The sequence below is a fragment of the Artemia sp. Qi Xiang Cuo genome, chromosome 8 (genome assembly GCF_049724085.1).
Source record: "Artemia sp. Qi Xiang Cuo chromosome 8, ASM4972408v1, whole genome shotgun sequence".
NCBI lineage: Eukaryota > Metazoa > Arthropoda > Branchiopoda > Anostraca > Artemiidae > Artemia > Artemia sp. Qi Xiang Cuo.
Window position 1 is genome coordinate 9,691,616 of NC_142801.1, and position 19,252 is coordinate 9,710,867.

A 19,252-nucleotide genomic window follows, 5' to 3' on the forward strand; every position below is an offset into this window, starting at 1 on the left:
AAAAAAAAAAAAAAAAAAAAAAAAAAAAAAAAAAAAACGAACCGGGGTAAGTACAAAAAAGGAAAAAAGAAACAGATACAATAGGGGGTGCAAACTTATATTACAGATCCCAAAACCATATTAGAGGAAAATCACTGGCAGTTTGTACAATTGAATGATTTCTATTTTCATTCTAATATATTTCTCCGTCACTATTTCCTAATTTTCGCTGATTATATTTTATCTCACATATCTGCCTTCTATTTCAACAATTTTTATTTCCAGACATTCTCACAAATTCATTTCACTTTTTACTTTTCTTAGATTTTTTCGTTTCTTTTGCTTTCTTTGCTGGTGGCTCTTCCTCTTCTTTCTCTGCCTTTTCCTTTTCTTCTTCTCCCTTTTCCGAGGATTCTAAACAATAAGAGCAGTAAATTAAAGTGATATGAAAAAAAAATCCAATGTATGAAAATATGCATAAATTTTAAATGCAAAAAATACAAAACACAATAGTACGCAATACGGTTTATATTGTTCAGAGATACCAATAAGGCACATGCCCTTTTTGCATGACAAGATTCTTATAGAAACGTAGATAACGCCATGAAATTAAATTTATATAAATATATATATTTATTTTTACTTAATATTTATGTAAAAAATCATACTAGAAAGGAAAGCAAGGTTAGATCTTTATTTGTGTAGGGTTTGTGACTAGTTCCAAAAAAAATGAGGATTCTAGAATTTGATTTTCTCCATCGCGGTATCAATAGACAGCATTTTTTTTTTTTATAGTTTCCCTCGACCTTTGTAGAGCAAAATTATAATACCGATAACAGTGAAAATTACACGATGAAATGCAAAATATCAGAGAGTCCTATCTACATAAGAAACTATTTAAAGAATTAAGAAACTTCGATATTCTCCTGAGAAGGATGATACCAGGGATGATCAGACTGAGCTAATAGTCTTATAATATCGGAAGAGGACTCATTCAACAACTTTTTTTTCCAAAAACAAAAAATAATACCAGAACAAGGTACTGAATCCTACCATTTTGTACGACAAAACTACAGTTTTGCTCGAATAGGGCCAAAATATTTTCGAGTAGAAATTCTGACTATCGAATAGGGCCGAATAGACCCTACCGAAAAGGACCGAATTTTGCTCGAATAGGGCCAAAACATTTTCCAGTAGAAATTCTGACTATCAGTTAAAAAATATCAAAAGTCTATGAGTAAAAGTTTACCCGGGATATCTAACAGCGGTGATGCATTCATCCCTAAGCATACCTGCAGTCTACACAAAAGAGCAATATACACTAAAACACAAACACATAACTAATACACATACACATACTATACACAAACACAAATACACAAACACTAATACACATAAACAATAAATGGTAAGAACAACTTCACTATGTTTATTTATTTTTTAATAAATTGTTCATATATTGTATAGTTATGCAGCAGATAGTAGGGGATGAGTCAGTGGAGCTTCTTGCGAGGAGGAGAGAAATGTCTAAAGCACTAAGGTATTCACTTATAGACTCGGATTTCCCAAATGAGTCCTTTCATTCTCAATGCATTTCGAAAACAGCTGAGGGCAGCATCCCGTCTATTTTGGGGATAACACTAACACTTAAACATGAACTTTATTCTGATCCATCAAGAAAAAGCGAAATGATGGGTATAGGGGGATATGATGGGATGGGAATGGGAATGATGGGGATAACACTAACACTTAAACATGAACTTTATTCTGATCCATCAAGAAAAAGCGAAATGATGGGTATAGGGGGATATGATGGGATGGGAATGGGAATGATGGGGATAACACTAACACTTAAACATGAACTTTATTCTGATCCATCAAGAAAAAGCGAAATGATGGGAATAGGGGGATATTATGGGATGGGAATGGGAATGATGGGGATAACACTAACACTTAAACATGAACTTTATTCTGATCCATCAAGAAAAAGCGAAATGATGGGAATAGGGGGATATTATGGGATGGGAATGGGAATGATGGGGATAACACTAACACTTAAACATGAACTTTATTCTGATCCATCAAGAAAAAGCGAAATGATGGGAATAGGGGGATATTATGGGATGGGAATGGGAATGATGGGGATAACACTAACACTTAAACATGAACTTTATTCTGATCCATCAAGAAAAAACGAAATGATGGGAATAGGGGGATATTATGGGATGGGAATGGGAATGATGGGGATAACACTAACACTTAAACATGAACTTTATTCTGATCCATCAAGAAAAAGCGAAATGATGGGAATAGGGGGATATTATGGGATGGGAATGGGAATGATGGGGATAACACTAACACTTAAACATGAACTTTGTTCTGATCCATCAAGAAAAAGCGAAATGATGGGTATAGGAATTAAAGGAAACGGCAGCTCCTCTGATATTTAGGATAAGCGTGAATACAATATTAAAACGAACATAATACTATAGCTGAAAGTAAAAACTTCACAAAAATTAGTTCTACTACTTCACAGTTGAAAAAAGTTTGGAAGAATAGGAAGATAAGTCTGCAAATCAAGATTAGAATATTAGAAGCCACAGTGTTGACAGTGGTCAAATATGGTTCTGAAGCATGGGCGCTCCGAAAAGCGGTTGAAGATTTGCTAGATGTTTTCCAGAGAAATTACCCACGGATTATTATGGATACTCCGCTGACTGACCGTATTTCAAACAATAGGCTGTACGAAAAGTGCGGTTGAATCCCTTTTTCTAGGGCTATAATGAGGGAAAGGTTGAGATGGCTAGGGCACGTTCTGCAGACGAAAGATGACAGATTGCCAACGATTGTCCTTTTCGGCCAACCGTCTAGGGCTAAAAGGAAAGAAACTCATCCACGGTTGGGGTAGGAGGATGTCATAAAGAAAGATTTAAGGAAAATAGGAATTTCCTGGGAGGGTGTAAAGAGAGAAACTTTAGATTGGGATGGACGAGGAGCGTGCGTAGCTGTGTTGGCCTCTGACGACTTTGTACTGCGGTGAGTTGTTAGTAGTAGCATAAAATATGCCTAGGCTGATTTAGTAGCATTTACTTTGAACAATACATTTTTTATTGCAAATTGTTTTGAACGGCAATTTTAGAATAAACACGAAGCAATAATCAACTTGTTAAATTTGTAAAACTTTCAGTAAAGCACATGTTAAATTTTAATGAGAACATAAGGGGTTAGACGGGGAGGGGGTGGGGACTTTTTATCATCAATTCAATTTCATTAAAAAAATCCTTGTCATAATCAAAGAATTTCACTTGAAAGAAAATGTGTTTCCCCAAAGCTTAAAAAGAGCTGTTATACCAAATAATCAAAAATAACAGAACAACTAAAATAACTGAACGCCCAGAGAGTGGGTAACAAAATCGTCACCTTTTTCTTTTTTCAATTTCTTTTCCTTTTTGGCTGCTTTTTCTTCTTTGGATTTCTTCTTCTTGCTCTTTTTTTTCTTCTTCTTCTTTTCACCTTCGCTCTCCTCTGATCCGTTTTCGTCATCTGGAGAATCACCTTGAAAGATAAATATATAAAATATTATTGACTTCTGTCAGTCATCATCTATCAATATACAAAAACAAGTTTCTATTCGTATAAAAAGGTAAAAAAAAAAAAAAAAATAAAAAAAAAAAAAAGACATAAAATGTATCTGTGACGAACACGATTTAACTACTCAAATATTAACCAAAAAATCCCTCAGTGTTATAAAAATTATATAAAAAACGAAAGAAAAACCTAACAAACTGGCAGCGTCCCCCGAACGTCAGTTTACTGAAATTACCTTTGTAAGTTTAATGAAACATCATTACAGCGTTGAGCCACTTGAGAGTTCAACCCAAAATCAATCCGATCTTTCATCCCTTAGTTCTATGACTATCTACCTTAGTTATACCCTAGGATGGATGATAAGACTTATCTATCAACAAGTAAAATGACATCATTTTTATACAGTCCTAAAAATGACTTATGCCAGATTTGCCCCCCACTCAGACTATGTGTCTTGGCTTCATCCCCAATTAGCCATGGCTTGATGGCAACTTTAAGAGGCAAAGTATTACCCCCTCAAATCACCGCCCTGTGCAATGGACTTTAATTTTAAGATAGTAATAATTCAAGAAAAAAGGCTTATTCAGGTGCAAAGCCGTATCCAAAAGGGCAGGGTTGACCCCCCCCCCCCCACCCCCACCAATATGTGTGATTCCTAAAAATGTAACAAAAATGTATGTAAACAAATTTCAGATGCTTTTTTTTTTAAGTTTTCTGTAAACCCATCCCTACCCCCGAACAAAAATACTGGATACGGCCCTGTTCTGGTGTGTTTTTTTTCAAATAAAATATAATTCTCCTAAATAAGAGTGAATCAAACCGTGATTATTTCTACTAAGTTCAACTTGTGATAACAGTGCTTCAATAATTAAAACAAATACACCCTATTAAAAACTACTGTTGCAGAAATAATAGAGTAACTGTAATCTTAGTACCCCGAATTTACTACTACTAATAACAACTCACCGCAGCACTTAGCGGCCTGAGGCCAACACAGCTACGCACACTCCTCCTCCATCCCAATCTATTCAAAGTCTCCCTTTATAAACCTCCCGGGAAGTTCCCATTTCCTTTAAATCTTTCTTTATGACGTCCTCCCACCCCAGACGAGGACGACCTGCTTTCCGTTTAGCTCTTGAAGGTCGGCCGAAATGGACGATCTTCGGCAATCTGTCCATCCTTCGTCCGCAGAACTTGCCCTAGCCACCTCAACCTTTCTTTCATTATAGCCGTAGAAACGGTATTGAACCCCATTTTCCCTACAGTCTATTGTTTGAAATACGGTCAGTCAGCCGGGTACCCAGAACAATCCGTAAGCAATTTCTCTGGAAAACATCTAGCAAATCTTCATCCGCTTTTCAGAGCGCCCATACTTCAGATCCATATTTGACCACTGTCATCACTGTTGCTTCTAATATTCTAATCTTGGTTTGCACACTTATCCTCCTATTCTTCCAAACTTTTCTTAACTGTGCAAAAACACCCTGAGCCTTGGCTATTCTACTTTTAAGTCCTTGACTGCTCACACCATCTTTACTAATAATACTACCAAGGTAAGTGAAACTGCCCACCTGATCAACCTTTTCGTTACCCGACGTCACCTTTTCATCTTCACTAATTCCTAGCCTTAGTGACTTAGTCTTCCTAACATTAATTTTCAAACCAATTCTAGCACCCTGAACTGGCAAAACCTCTAAAACTTCATTCATTTTGCTCACACTTTCATATAGGGTGCTTAAGTCATAAGCGTATTCTAAGTCCAGGAGAGTTTTCCTCACCATTTGATTCCGTGGTCTCCCATTGCCTTTCTTGTTCTCCTGAAGACAAGGTCCATCAAAATAATCCATATAAAGCGGGATAGAATACAACCCTGCTTAAATCCTGATTTAATACAAAACTAGCTGCTAACCTCATTTCCTACCTTAACTGTAGCAATGTTATTCTCGTACATAGCACTAATCTTTTTGATATATTTGTTTGGTATACCATATAAGGATAAAACCTTCGCTAAAGCTCTTCTATCAACAGAATTGAACGCTTGCTCATAATCTATGAAACTGAAGACCAAAGCTGTTTGATAACTCAGGCACTTCTCAATTATTAAACTAAGAGTGAAAATTTGGTCGACAAATCCTCTACCTTTTCTAAAACTGGACTGTTCTTCTCTTAAAACTTAGTTTACATTATCTATCAGTCTAAAAAGTATCACATTACTAAGTAATTTGCTACCTATATAGAGACCAGTCACCACCAGACTACACAGTCAGTGACACTAGTAGTTTTTAATCCCTATTTTCCCACGTTAAATCGCTGAAGATCCAACTCTTATAAGTTTCCTATTCTCTTTGAATCTGTTCGTATTCTCTTTCTTTTAATAGTGGATGTAACGGCCTTCAAAATGTTAGTGTATCTTCCATTTTTTTTTTGTATTCTTGTATTTTTTAAATTGATAAAAATAATGAATCATGGAGGTATCATCTTCTTCTAATTATAGAAGTCAAGGGTAGAAAGAAAGAGAGAGAAAGAGAGAAAGAGAGAGAGAGAGAGGGAGGAGAGAGATAGGGGAACACATCAATGTTCCATGTTGTCAAATCCCTATCTACTTGTATGAATTGGTAAATTCAAATGATTCTTACCCAAAAAAGGAGGAATTTATGTACCAACACAGTTAAACGCTAATAAATAATAATTTAAAAATAGTTTATTGTTATAAAATTTATAACGAGAGGCGCTAGATACCTAGCTTTGTTACCTAGTTACCTACCTTTTGTTCAACATTACGACATAACAGGTTCCTAATCCTCTTCCCATCTACTGTAAATTAGACAAGCAAAAAATAATAACTTCTCTACTGTTTCAACTGTTGCAATTATTATAATCGTTAGGCCATAACTGAGGAAACTAGCAAACCAAATCCGAATGTCCAATACAGGTTTCTAACAAACCCATGAACGAGCTTCTCCGCTTAGCGTCTAGCTGACAATCGCAATGTTACCTTCGTGGCGTTCTAATGTTTCATAGTCTATATTTAGATCACATCCCGTGACCTGGATACGGCAGCAACAAATGGAAAGGTAATTAGAGCCTATATAGGCTCCAATGTCCCAAAGATTTAAAATTTAGCCCTCCCTGGAAGACGATAAATTTATATTGGATACTGTCACTTGACTACGATTTCAATACTCAATATATTCTATTTGGTATTGAAATATCGAGTATAGAAGTTTATTTAGAGCAGATAGTATTAAAATATTGAGTTATAGAGCACTCTGTAGAGTAAAGTATAGAGTATTTTAAAATATATTATTTCAAAACTCTGTATTGAAATACAGAGTTCTATTTGGTAATAGTGCAATTTATTCCTTCCTCTGAACGAAACCCTACGAAGAAAACTTCTACTTTATTAAATTGTTCAGCAGGATTATTAAATTGGCAAAGCACGTCAGATTAAATAAAGGGAATAATTTAAATGAACACACCTGACTTACCGAGCAGTTCCTCAAACTCGTCGTCTGTCAATGGTGGCAACTCAACAGCTGAAGGTCGAGCACGTTTCGATGACCGTCGACTTTCTGAGGAGCTCGACTTTTCGTCACCTAAAAAAAAAAAAAAAAAAAAAAAAAAAAAAAATGTATCAAAATAAGACTAAAATTTTTGCTACCAAAGTTCTCAACCAAGACACTTAAAAATTATTTTTCATCAGTTAAATAATGTGTCTTTTCTACAGTGTAGTGATTTTCCAAGCATGTACCATATAAGACAAGTTCATTTTTTTTTACCCTCAGCATAGGGAGGCCCCTCCCCAAAAATTGATGAAAAGCAGTCCCTTTCAAAAATTGAAAATTTCCACGCTCATAGCACACTTTATCGTATGTTCAGTTTAATTTTAAAATAGTTTAGTTTCAGTTTCAATTAAAATAGTTTCTGTTTAATTTTAAAATAGGATTTAAAAACTATGTATTTTAATAAATTTTGTCCCAGGAAACATTAAATTTTGTCGACCAGGAAACATCGCTATTTAATAGCGCTCCTTAAAAAAAAAAAATAAATAAAAGGTGTCAATCTAAAAAGCACACTTTTTTTTACCCTCAGCATAGGGAGGCACCTCCCCAAAAATTGATGAAAAGGAATCCCTTCCAAAAATTGAAAATTTCCACGCTCATAGATAACGTAAGGAAGAACATGATTGATAAGAGGGGATATAGTAAATATGGGGATAGATGTGAACTCAAATTTGTTCTGAAAAAAGATTAGCAATGCCATCTAGTATTACCCAATAATATCGTTTTGTAGCCCACCAATACCCATTAAAAACCCTCTAGCCCCTCTCCCCTGTAATGGCCGACCTTTCTCAATTTATATCGATGTCGGTAGATAGTTCAAGAATTAATTGAATCACGCTAATGATCATCTACCTTAACAGGAGCCACTATTTTAAATTATAGACTTAATTTAATAGTATCCTTAATTAATTTAATTAAATTTTAAATATATTACAGAAAAGGATAGTACTAATATCCAATCAATTACAACATGGGGCATAAATAAAAAGTTTGGAAATAATTGGGTCATTGCATATCTTTGACATTTTAAAATGAACGCCATATTCTTTCTTTTATATAGATCGACTCACTGGAACTGTCTAAGGAGTTTTAGGATACGTTATTTGTCATTTATGATATACTATATCACAGGAGAGGTGATGTATTGAGCACAAAAAAAATTAGCTCACCATCAGAGAAAACAACCAAAACTTCAATTAAGAAAATGGAACGGTTTTCTGAGATTGAACAATAGAACTTTGACGTTTTCCAGAAGGTCCCTAGGCTTACCGTGAGAAATTTATGAGATTAACTAATTTAATATAATATTTGCAACATAATCTACAAAAATATTGAACTTGAAAAAAAAAAAAAAAAAAAAAAAAAAAAAAAAAAAAAAACTTTTTAGCATTTTTCTTTTCCTTTCCCTCCCACTAAAGAATAGTGTCATTCAACTTAAGCACAAAAATAAAAAAGAAGAAGAGTGGCCTATTTTAATTTTTACTTCATATTGAAGTTTTTTGTTTTGAAATTTTTAATATTGAAATTTTAAAATTAATTTCAGACGGAAGTCAGTCAAAACCACAGTAGACAGAATACACCAGTAAGCTTATTGCAGATAATTTCTGGTCTTCGTTCTCGTTGCGAACAAAAAGCTCCTCCCACTTATTTCTGCATTAGCGGGAATGCAGGTTAGTCTATTTCCATTTGTTTCAATGGACTTTGATGGAAACAGACGTAAACAGAATAACTTGCATTCCCGCTAATCTGACTTCGCCTATGTTTATATCTGCAAAAACGTTCTCCGGAGCATTCGCACCCCGGTCCGGGTTTTTATAATGGGTGAGATAGAGAATGATCATACTGGATTATATTGTGGTCAAAACAATCAAGCAACGTCACTATTAAAAATTTAAGTTATATGTCTGAATGAAAGCTAAATTATTTGGTTATCTGGAAAAAAATATATATAATAGATACTGTTCTAATCTAAAAAGAATAACAATAGTACATTTTAACCAGTGGTTAAACAGGAAGTTTCCATTTTGAACCGAATGTTATCGGCCCTAGAAACATATTTTTCAACTTCAATCAGGAGCAGAAAAAACTGAAAGTTCGCCAACGTTACGTTTTTTTTTTACATTTATACAAACTAATTTTTTTTTTTTTTGCAAAAATATTTAGCATGGCAGTATTATTCATCCAATAGCAGTTTTAGTATTATTCAACTTTAAAGTCAGAATATCCTTAAAAAACGTAAGTCTAATTTTATTAATGAGAAAAAAGAAATCATGATATGTGGAAGCAGAAGTGTGTTCCTTACACAAAACAAAATTTTCCTAAACAAAATCTTAGTAAAAAAAAAAAAAAAAAAAAAAAAAAAAAAAAAAAAAAAAAACTCATAAAGTTAACAGACCAATGGTATTTTCTCGTAATTGCTGTTAGATACCCGAAAAAAAAAACAAGAGAAAGTACCTGTTGCAGCAACAGCCTCCTTCTTAGATTTAGGTGTTGCTCTTAGGTTCACCGCTGCCTTTACTACTGTCTTTAAGGGTGGTGCAGGGGTTTTGGGTTGAACTTTTTTAGCGGGCGTCTTTTTTACTGGAGTTTTCTTGGTTATCCTAACCGGTTTTTCTTCTTCTTCTTCCTCATCCAGAACATCTTCTTCACTTGTGGACGCAGCTCCCGCTGAACGTGTACGTTTTCGTATGCCTTCACTATCTTTTATTAGGGAAACGTCAACTATAAACGAAATCAAAATAAGGTAAACAACCATTATACAGTCCATGGAGCATTGGCCAGGTCTGACCCACGGAATGCTCCCCAGCACAGTGATTTGATAATGAAAACACGTAAATGGTATTTACCTCTTTGAGGCACTAACTAGTTGGTAAAATATTCATTCTAGTTTTACGAGTCTATAAGAGGGCCATAAGAGGTTGATGACTATTACTTTAAACATATTACTTTAGTTGGTAAAATATTCATTCTAGTTTTATGAGTCTATAAGAGGGCCATAAGAGGTTGATGACTATTACTTTAAACATATTACTTTAGTTGGTAAAATATTCATTCTAGTTTTATGAGTCTATAAGAGGGCCATAAGAGGTTGATGACTATTACTTTAAACATATTACTTTAGTTGGTAAAATATTCATTCTAGTTTTATGAGTCTATAAGAGGGCCATAAGAGGTTGATGACTATTACTTTAAACATATTACTTTAGTTGGTAAAATATTCATTCTAGTTTTATGAGTCTATAAGAGGGCCATAAGAGGTTGATGACTTTTACTTTAAACACGCTTCATTATTAGGCTTATCTTTATTGTGAAGAGGGGGGGGGGGGGCTACATGTAGATTACGGAAAAATGATTGTTAACAACTACTAAGTTGGATTAGCCTTGAAAAATTAGTAATATGATGGTTTATTTCAAGCAGACGTAAGGAGGGGTCTCAGAAGAGAGGTCTTAAGTAGGATTTCCACCACCAATTGTTTCTCCCGATTGTCTAATTTTTCAAAAGGTAATTTCTTTTAAGTAGTGGGCATAACAGCCGGATGTACCCCATCAATTTGCAATTAACAAAGATGAAGGACTAACAAACGCTTTTTTTTAGTATTATTCCTAAAATTCAACTATTTTTAGCTGAACAATTTTCATTTTTTTAGAGCTTTCTATATTCTTTTTAGACTCTCCTCTTTTATGGATTTCGAAATAATAAAAAATCGTCATGATTTTATCATGGTATAACTTATGATTTTTTTTGCAACTGGTGGCAACCTTAGTTATGGGTATTAATCAACGTGAATCTTGATCCATTGTACTCCTTACCAACCATTGTACTCCTGGCAACATTGGTTATGGGTATTCATCCACGTGAAGCTTGATCCATTGTACTATTTACCAACCATTGTACTCCTGGCAACCTTGGTTATGGGTATTCATCCACGTGAATCTTGATCCATCGTACTCCTTACCAACCTGTTCGTAATCCTTACCAACCATTGTACTCCTGGCAAAATTGGTTATGGGTATTCATCCATGTGAATCTTGATCCACTGTACTCCTTACCAACATGTTCGTAGTCCTTACCAACAATTGTACTCCTGGCAACCTTGGTTATGGGTATTCATCCACGTGAATCTTGATCCATCGTACTCCTTACCAACCTGTTCGTAATCCTTACCAACCATTGTACTCCTGGCAAAATTGGTTATGGGTATTCATCCACGTGAATCTTGATCCATTGTACTCCTTACCATATAGTATTGAAAACTTGTAAAATGGGAAACTTGTACTAGTGTCGAAAAGGAAAATCGGTAGAGACATCTAGCTATTGGCAACTCTGAACACTGTAAGCAGCATTAGTGGTTTTTAATTCCTCTCACACTGAATCGCCAAATCTCCAACTCTTATACATTCTCCATACTTTTTGGCCCTTAATTTAACAGATATTAGCATCAGAATTCAAACTAAATATATTTCCTCTTGAAATGCATACAATGTCAACAATTAAAGGGTGGGTTGGGATAGAAATTCCAATTTACAGGCAGTTTATAAGCTTAGGGGGAGGGGACATTAACATTTTGGTGGTGGTGGGGGAAGAGGATAATTCACTTGCCAAGTCCACCCTTCATGGTGTAAATTATTCTTTCACATTTAAAATGTTGTCCTTACCTTTTTGCTTTTGAGGATTAATTTCTAAGGCCTATATTTTCTCCTACACCCAAAGAAGAGATTCAGAGAGCAGAAGGACACGAATGTAAGTGATAGTGAATTGGGTATTAAAAAGAAGAGGTCACTGAAGAAAGAATAACTATGCTATAAGTTCCATCAATATTGATGAATAGTGAAAGGAAAAACAAAAATGGAATAAGAAAAGAATATAAACAGAAGAGATTCAGAGGGCAGAAGGGGGACACAAATGTAAGCGATAATAAATTGGCTATTAATGAAGAGGTAACTAAAGAAAGAATGACTTTAAAATAAGGTCCAGTCAAAAAGTCAAAAAGATAATTCATATTTTGGATTCATATCTGAATAAAGAAGAAGTGAGAAAAGGAATAAGAATGCAGTTAAAGCTTCTTATCATTAAATTCATAACATAGAAAGCAATAATGAAAGCTAAGCGGAAGGTTTACAAATCAAAACAGAAAAATACACAATCAGGATCTATATTAGAGACAGGCAGAAGAAATTTCAGGATTTTGGTAGGGGGGGGGGGGGGATAGTACCCCCTCTTTTGGTAAGGGTGGTGGTGGTTGTGATCCAAGTAAAGTTTAAAGCCGAAAGTTTTCACGTTTCCCGGAAGCTTACTTCAGGACAATCTTGAAAGGGAGACTCCCCCATCCCTCACCTTTACGTTGGCATAAAATCAATATGCTTAACTTACTATCCCTCACCTCTTAGACTCCCCTACCCCTCACCTCTACGTTGGTATAAAATCAATGTGCTTAACTTACTATCCCTCACCTCTTAGACTCCCCTATTCCTCACCTTTACGTTGGCATAAAATCAATATGCTTAACTTACTATCACTCACCTCTTAAACTCCCCTATCCCTCACCTCTACGTTGGCATAAAATCAATATGCTTAACTTACTATCCCTCACCTCTTAGACTCCCCTATCTCTCACCTCTACGTTGGCATAACATCAATATGCTTAACTTACTTCCATCCGGGTTGTCTTCTGTAATAGATGCGTCAACAACTCCCTTTTCTCTGTCCAGTGCTCTCTTCAAAATGTTTTCTGTTCTTTTGGCCTCTTCTTCTGGTAATCGAAAACTGTCTTTATCCACTTTCTCCATTGTTAAGTTGGTCAATATGCATTCAAAATCTAAAAAATAGATTTTAATTCTAAAATATAATTTTAGATTTTAACTTAAAAACTAATAAATTCTTTATTCTTGTAATAAACGTAGCCAGAATCCTTTTTGGAAAAATTAAAATTAGCATAAAACGCCCTTTTCCACTGGTTAAAAAAAGAAAAGAAAAGAGGGCAGCTCAGAAAACACGAGAGCTTACAGGTGGGGCGAGAGCCGAGATTTATCCTTGGAAGAGGGTTCAAGATAAAAAGAAAGAAAAAAAAAGAAAAAAAAAAATTATCAAGAGAATGACTCTGTCGAAAAGCATATCCCTTCAAAGCAGATCCAGGTGTCCAGTAAGGACAAACCTTGATTCAACGCCCAGTGTAAGAAGACAATCCGAGCAAAGCAAAAGGCACACAAGCGATGGCTACTTTCGAAGAGCGACGAGGACAGAATTGCATTCATAAATTCGCGCAAAGATGCAGTTCAAGCGATTCGGCAGTCCCGGGTTCAGTATAAGGAGAAATTCGCCACCAAGCTTCAACTTGCTTCGGCAGAGTTGGTGGAGAATTGTCAAGGAGGCTTTACCGTCGTCCAAGGGGACCGCAATTCCTTCTCTCCAGACTAACGGTACAGTGGTACAAGATCCACAGGCAAAGGCTGATGCTCTTGCTAAGGCTTTTGCCGAATTCTCGAATCTAGACGACAACGGTAGAGAAGTGCCAAATTTCTCCGACCGAACCGACACTGTCCTGGAACGCGTGAATTTTTCTGCTCCCAAGATCCCTCGCATTCTGCAGCATCTTGATGTAACCAAAGCTACGGGTCCTGACAACCTACCAAATGTTGTCCTCAAGTCCTGCAGTGCCGAACTAGCTGGACCCTTGTCATTGCTTTTCCGGCTGTGCTGTCGCTCCGGAACCTTCCCACGAACACGGAAGTCCGCCCATGTTATACCTACTCTAAAGCCAGAAGGCGATCCAACGAGCGTGGGCTCCTACAGGCCTATTAGCCTTCTCTCCTATGTTGGCCAAGTCTGCGAGAATGTTCCTAATAAAACACTTCATCAATATCTGGAATCCAATAACCTTCTAGGCAACTACCATGATAGATCCTGGTCGAGATGCCCAGCAAATCATTGGCGAGTGGCCTATTACCAGATTTACGTATAACTATTGACACTGTAATACGACATTAGGCTATTATCGTCTGTCATGCGAAAGATTTTGATAGAATATGGTACCATGGTCTGGTAAGGAAACTATATGTATGGTGTTCGTGTATGTCTGTTAAAAGTGATTGAGAGCTTTATTTCCGATCGTTCACAGCGGGTTGTTCTTGACGGGTTTATTTCCCGCGAATATCCAGTGAAAGCAGGGGTACCCCAGGGCACTGTCTTGGGACCCACGCTTTTCCTTATATACATAAACGACATGGGAGACAACCTCGCAAACCCTCTGCACCACTTTGCCGACGATACCACGACATACTCAGCCGTCCCTAAACACGAAGACCCAACACAAGCCTCACTTTCCCAACAGATGGATCTTTTGAAAATTGAAAAGTAGTCTGATGCAAGGATGATCAACTTCAATGCATCGAAAACAAAGGAGCTTCTAATTACCCGATCAAAGGTGCCACGTCAACACCCCAGTTTCATCTTCAAAAATGAAGCTATAAAGAGAGTCGACGAGCTTAGTCTATTGGGGATTCAATTCTTCACCAATCCCTCTTGAAATAACCACCTTGATCGGGTGAGAACCTCCTAAGCAAGAAAACTGGGAGTTACTCTTCGCTGCAAAAGCCAACTTCCATGCAGCTCGATCATCCCACTCTACAAGTCTTGCATCACTCCCACAGCGGAATAGGGCTTCCCACTTTGTTTTGATGCTCAAAAAATACAGTTGGCCTCACCCCAAAAAATCTTTAATTGAGCAAACAGGGCGGTTTGTACCAGTAAACATGAACTGACGATGTCTCTAAATGAAAGGTTTGATGCAACGTCGATGACCTTTTTTTGCGAGTACATGAATTCGCCTCCCTCAGACGAGCTCTCTCGAATTGTGCCTCCCTTTGTCCAGCCGACAAGGCAGACACGAAGGCACACAGCTCGGTTAAATTATCTAAAGGAGGATACGCCGAACCGAGTACTTGAGGAACAGCTTCATCCGGCGCTGCACTTCTATCTTGAACAATGATTATAGAGACGTCATTATCATAACTTTATCTGGTGACACCTAAAAGACAAGGTTTAATGGACATTTTAAGTCTTGGGATTATTGACAGACACAAAAAAACACCGACTTATCGGATCCCACTTCGTATATAATGCCATAACCGTCAGAATATTAAAAAAAAAAAAAACAAAAAAAAAAAATAAAAATAAAATAAAAAAAAAACTATCAGGAGAATATTATCATGTTAGGGTTAGATTAATTTTAGTTGAGTCGCTGAGTTGGGTCGCTAGAAACAAAAAAAGTTTACTTCTTATCTCCAATTGAACTCAAAATTTAATAGCAAAAGGCCATCTAGGAGTGGGAGCAAATTTACCAGCTTTTTCCAGCCTTTGCTCACCTTAGAGGATTTTTTAGAGGAACTGAGTCTTGTCCACCCCACCCATCTAAAGAGGTCACAGGAAACGAAATGTCTAAACTCTCCCATAAATGAGAATTTCTAAGAAGGCTACCATTACATATGAATACTATTCTAAATAACGTGAACTGTTCTGTTAAAATTTGACTGCGAAGAACTACTAGCACATGTTAGGGATGTTCAAATTCGCGGTCATAGGACAAGAGAAGGATATATACTCCACACATGTGGCCATAGGATAGAAGAGAAATTATGAATTGATTGCGCCGTTTACAGTGCAGTGTTACCCAGAAGAATTAAAAAAAATGTATTGAAATTGTATATTAAAAGTCTAGTTTCAATTGTTGGATCCAATTCAAATTGTTCTAAAAATAAAGCAGGCTTTAATGCCTTTTGAATACTTTTATTGATTATGTATGGATTGTTGACACAACTGTATCTATTGTGCCCTTTTAAAGTTTTAATTGTGCCATTTTTAGAGTTTTAATTGGTATAAGGAATGAAAGGACTCCACATATTTTCCTCCCACTATTGAAACTGGATTAAGAGATTTATAGATAATTGTAAGAATATGATACATAAAATTTTCATTTTTTACTTTTCATCAAGTTACTTCTCACTTTCATTTCAGTTGCTTCTCATTTTCACTTCATTCAGTAGCTTCTCATCTTCATTTCAGTCATAGCTTCTTCAATCGCTAGACATTTTCAGTCATTCACTCATTTTAACTTAGACATGCTATATTAATTCTATTCACTCCATAATATAAGTTGTATATCTTGCATAATATATGAGAGCTTACCACTCTTACTGAGCTCATCTTTCAATGCCTACTGCCAACATAAGAACAATAAAGGGATTTCAAAATCTAAGACAGGTCGCATAGTCAAGTAAATCTGTGAAACTCTGGGACAAAATTACAATATAAAAGATTTTTACACCGTATTGTAGAGAAAAAAAAAATCCTGTACAACATTTCAAAAGTCCCTAAACTTCCCCTAGACGGAACAGGGTAAAAAACAGGGGGGAAGGAAGAAAACTGGAAAAATTCAGGGGCAGATTTATTGTGCGCTCGAATTTCACTTCTGCTTTTTTTCTGCGCGGAGAACTCGAAAAAAGAAAATTATAATGTTTTATCACTGGACTTGGTTCGATTTCCCCCTTCGGTGGGGAAGGGGGAGGTAAAGAAAGCATCCTCGAGAGTTGTATGATATGGCTGGTCAAAATGTTGCCCCCAGAGTTTTTGACTCAATGATTTACAAAAAAAAAAAGTATTAGATTCGTATCTTGCTTTTCTGCAGTATTTTCACTGTAGGGGAGACAATGCATTGGGCCTTCGGAGTACTTGGGCAGATTTACTTCGACTATATAATAGAAACATAAGTACAAAATGTAAAAAATGAAACAAGTCAGGTAACTTCGGTAATCACAGCAAAAGATAATTACGGTTTTGATTGAACTAAAAAGGATAAGATTAAAGATTTGCACTAAACATCGTCTTCTTCATCGTTATCAACAAAAACATCTTTATTGGAACACACTATCCCTTGGCAGTATTTTCAAGCAAGTGTGCAAGGCAATCCATTTTTTTGGGAACTACAACGTGAACTGTCACGGTTGGAACGAGTGCAGCTGCAACGAATCGCATTTAGCAGATGAGGCGGTGTAGTTCCGATGTCTGTCATGATCGGAGTGAGGCGTCCGTCACGTAAGGCCAACCCCAGTATTACGGGTCGAGTTCTGACACAGTATTACGCCATTCCATTAACTGATAGAAGACTATAAGAAAGAAATTTCACAGCTGATGGAAGTCTGTCTGGGTTCACAAAAGTTGATGTCTTTGAGCTGTTCAGTTTTTTAAGAAAAACCCTGTACCTAGCTTTGCTGAGACCATCGCCTTTCTCAGCCTTTTAGAAACACAGCAAAATATTTTCACCGGCTTCCTGGACTTCTTCCTTCGTAGAGCGCAGATTAAGGAATACTTCACAGTGATTCCTAAAATCTTCATGGCTTTTCAGGAATGGCAGGATAGCCTGCTTTCCTATCCCAAACACACGGGTCGTCGTGTCACAACCAAGAAAAGCGTGGGCAATAGGAATATAGTGACAAATCTGTCCCAGCTATTTTTTGATAAAGTTGATGTATCAATATTTAGTTGACAGCGCTCTTAACTTCATACTGTTTTCGAAGTGGAGACCCCTGGCTTCTAGAGGTAGGTGATGGAGGAAAATGATCAATGAATCAGTGTCGTTTCCAACTACTGCGGTTACCCTTTTTTTTGGCCGCATTAATACCTGCTAATGCAATCAGAAGTTCTGCATCCCTCTCTGCATGAAGGACAGTGAGGCCGGCTTGGACAAGCTTCTTGCCAATAGCTCGAATAATGTTTTGCTTATTGTTGAGATTCCGCAAGAAGTCCTCCTTCTTCCTTTGTAGCTTCATATACAGTAAGAAATCGACGGTCGGACACTGGATACATTTCGTTCCTCTAACCTAGGTGACATCTTTGGTAGACAGACCTGAAGTGTAACCATCAAAGACGACGGAAGCATTTGAATACTTCTGTGTCACAAATGAAACGTAACTGTTGCAAATCTGTTCGAAAGTGTTTCCTGTTTTCCATGGAATATGCTGGAGCGGCCATCCACACCATCGATCACGTATTTTTCCGGTTCTTTTGATAGGACGTTTACAGGTTCTGCCTTTGCTACTTTCCTAATAGCTTTCGCTAGCTCCGCTTTATCTGGATGTCGCGGCAGGCTTGACGATTTGAAAAGGGCAGTGGGATAGCTAGAGAGTTCGAATCTGAGAGTGTCTGCCATATCCCACCCGGCTGTAGTTGCCGCTGCTGCAAGACGTTGGAATAGAAGACTTGGGTCAATATTTATGTCTTCATCGTCAGCTTCAAAAATGTTGCCTTAATAGGCCATCGTAATCGCTTTGCTTTTGCGCTTGAAGATGTAGCGATCGACATCGCCGTCGTCCATTGACTTAAGAATTTCTTTTCCTATCGCCTTTACTGCATCCGTGTTAACATCCTTTGCTGCTGTCATACCATTCGATATATCGCGCAACAGAGTGCAGTTGTCGCACGGACAGGACTGCGCAAAAAAGCTACTAAAGCCTTTAAGTCCTTTTTATCTCTTTCTATCCGAGCTGGTCTTGCGGAAACGTGTTGGGCAGATGACACGTACTCAACGCCAGTGAGTGTCTGTATAAGCTCATTAGTTTCAGCTCGCACTGGCAATGACATTGTCCAGTTCAGCCTTAGCGTCTCATTCCATTTCCTCTTGTGAGTCCAATGCTTTTTTTCAGCAAGCTCATCAGTACTTGCTCAATTACTGAGTCGGGAGAGAGCCCATCCCAAAACCTATCGCTTCTTCAAATGACAAACATCCCATTCGTGACGTCTTTATACAGCTTCTGGTTACTTTCTTTCAGTTCTTCCATTTGCTGAAGAAATATTCTCCCCGATTTCACATAGAGGTTGTGGCCGGCAGCTGCAAAGTAAGGGAGCATCTCAGAGAGTGCTTGAACATATGGCACCCAGTTTCCGGTCCGTTCTGTCCTGATGGCCTTCTTAAGCTCTCCAAACATTTCTGAATACTGAAGCCATATTTTTGTAGTCCAGTTGTTCTGCAGCGTGTGATGAAACTCCATCATTCGCGTTTGGATTCGACGCGCTACGTCTGTGCTGGATGCGTCTTCAAGGGTTACTTCCCCATTCAGTAGAGCTATACGTA

The 19,252-nt window shown here is 37.0% G+C and overlaps 1 protein-coding gene across 2 annotated transcripts in view; it reads right to left on the minus strand.

The window, feature by feature from the left end:
- Nucleotides 1–237: 237 nt before the first annotated feature.
- LOC148949144 (uncharacterized) overlaps nucleotides 238–19,252 on the minus strand; it is a 43,146-nt gene continuing 24,131 nt past the window's right edge. Inside the window, exons 7-11 of one of the 2 annotated variants that reach the window (XM_089092840.1) lie at nucleotides 12,782–12,946; nucleotides 9,585–9,851; nucleotides 7,056–7,163; nucleotides 3,400–3,534; nucleotides 238–393 (exon numbers count right to left, since the gene is read on the minus strand). In XM_089092840.1, coding sequence (XP_088948966.1) covers nucleotides 284–393; nucleotides 3,400–3,534; nucleotides 7,056–7,163; nucleotides 9,585–9,851; nucleotides 12,782–12,946 — 785 coding nt within the window. In that variant the 3' untranslated portion in view covers nucleotides 238–283. Of the gene's footprint in view, nucleotides 394–3,399; nucleotides 3,535–7,046; nucleotides 7,164–9,584; nucleotides 9,852–12,781; nucleotides 12,947–19,252 lie in introns of both variants that reach the window. The other variant, XM_089092838.1, reaches the window with a different exon arrangement.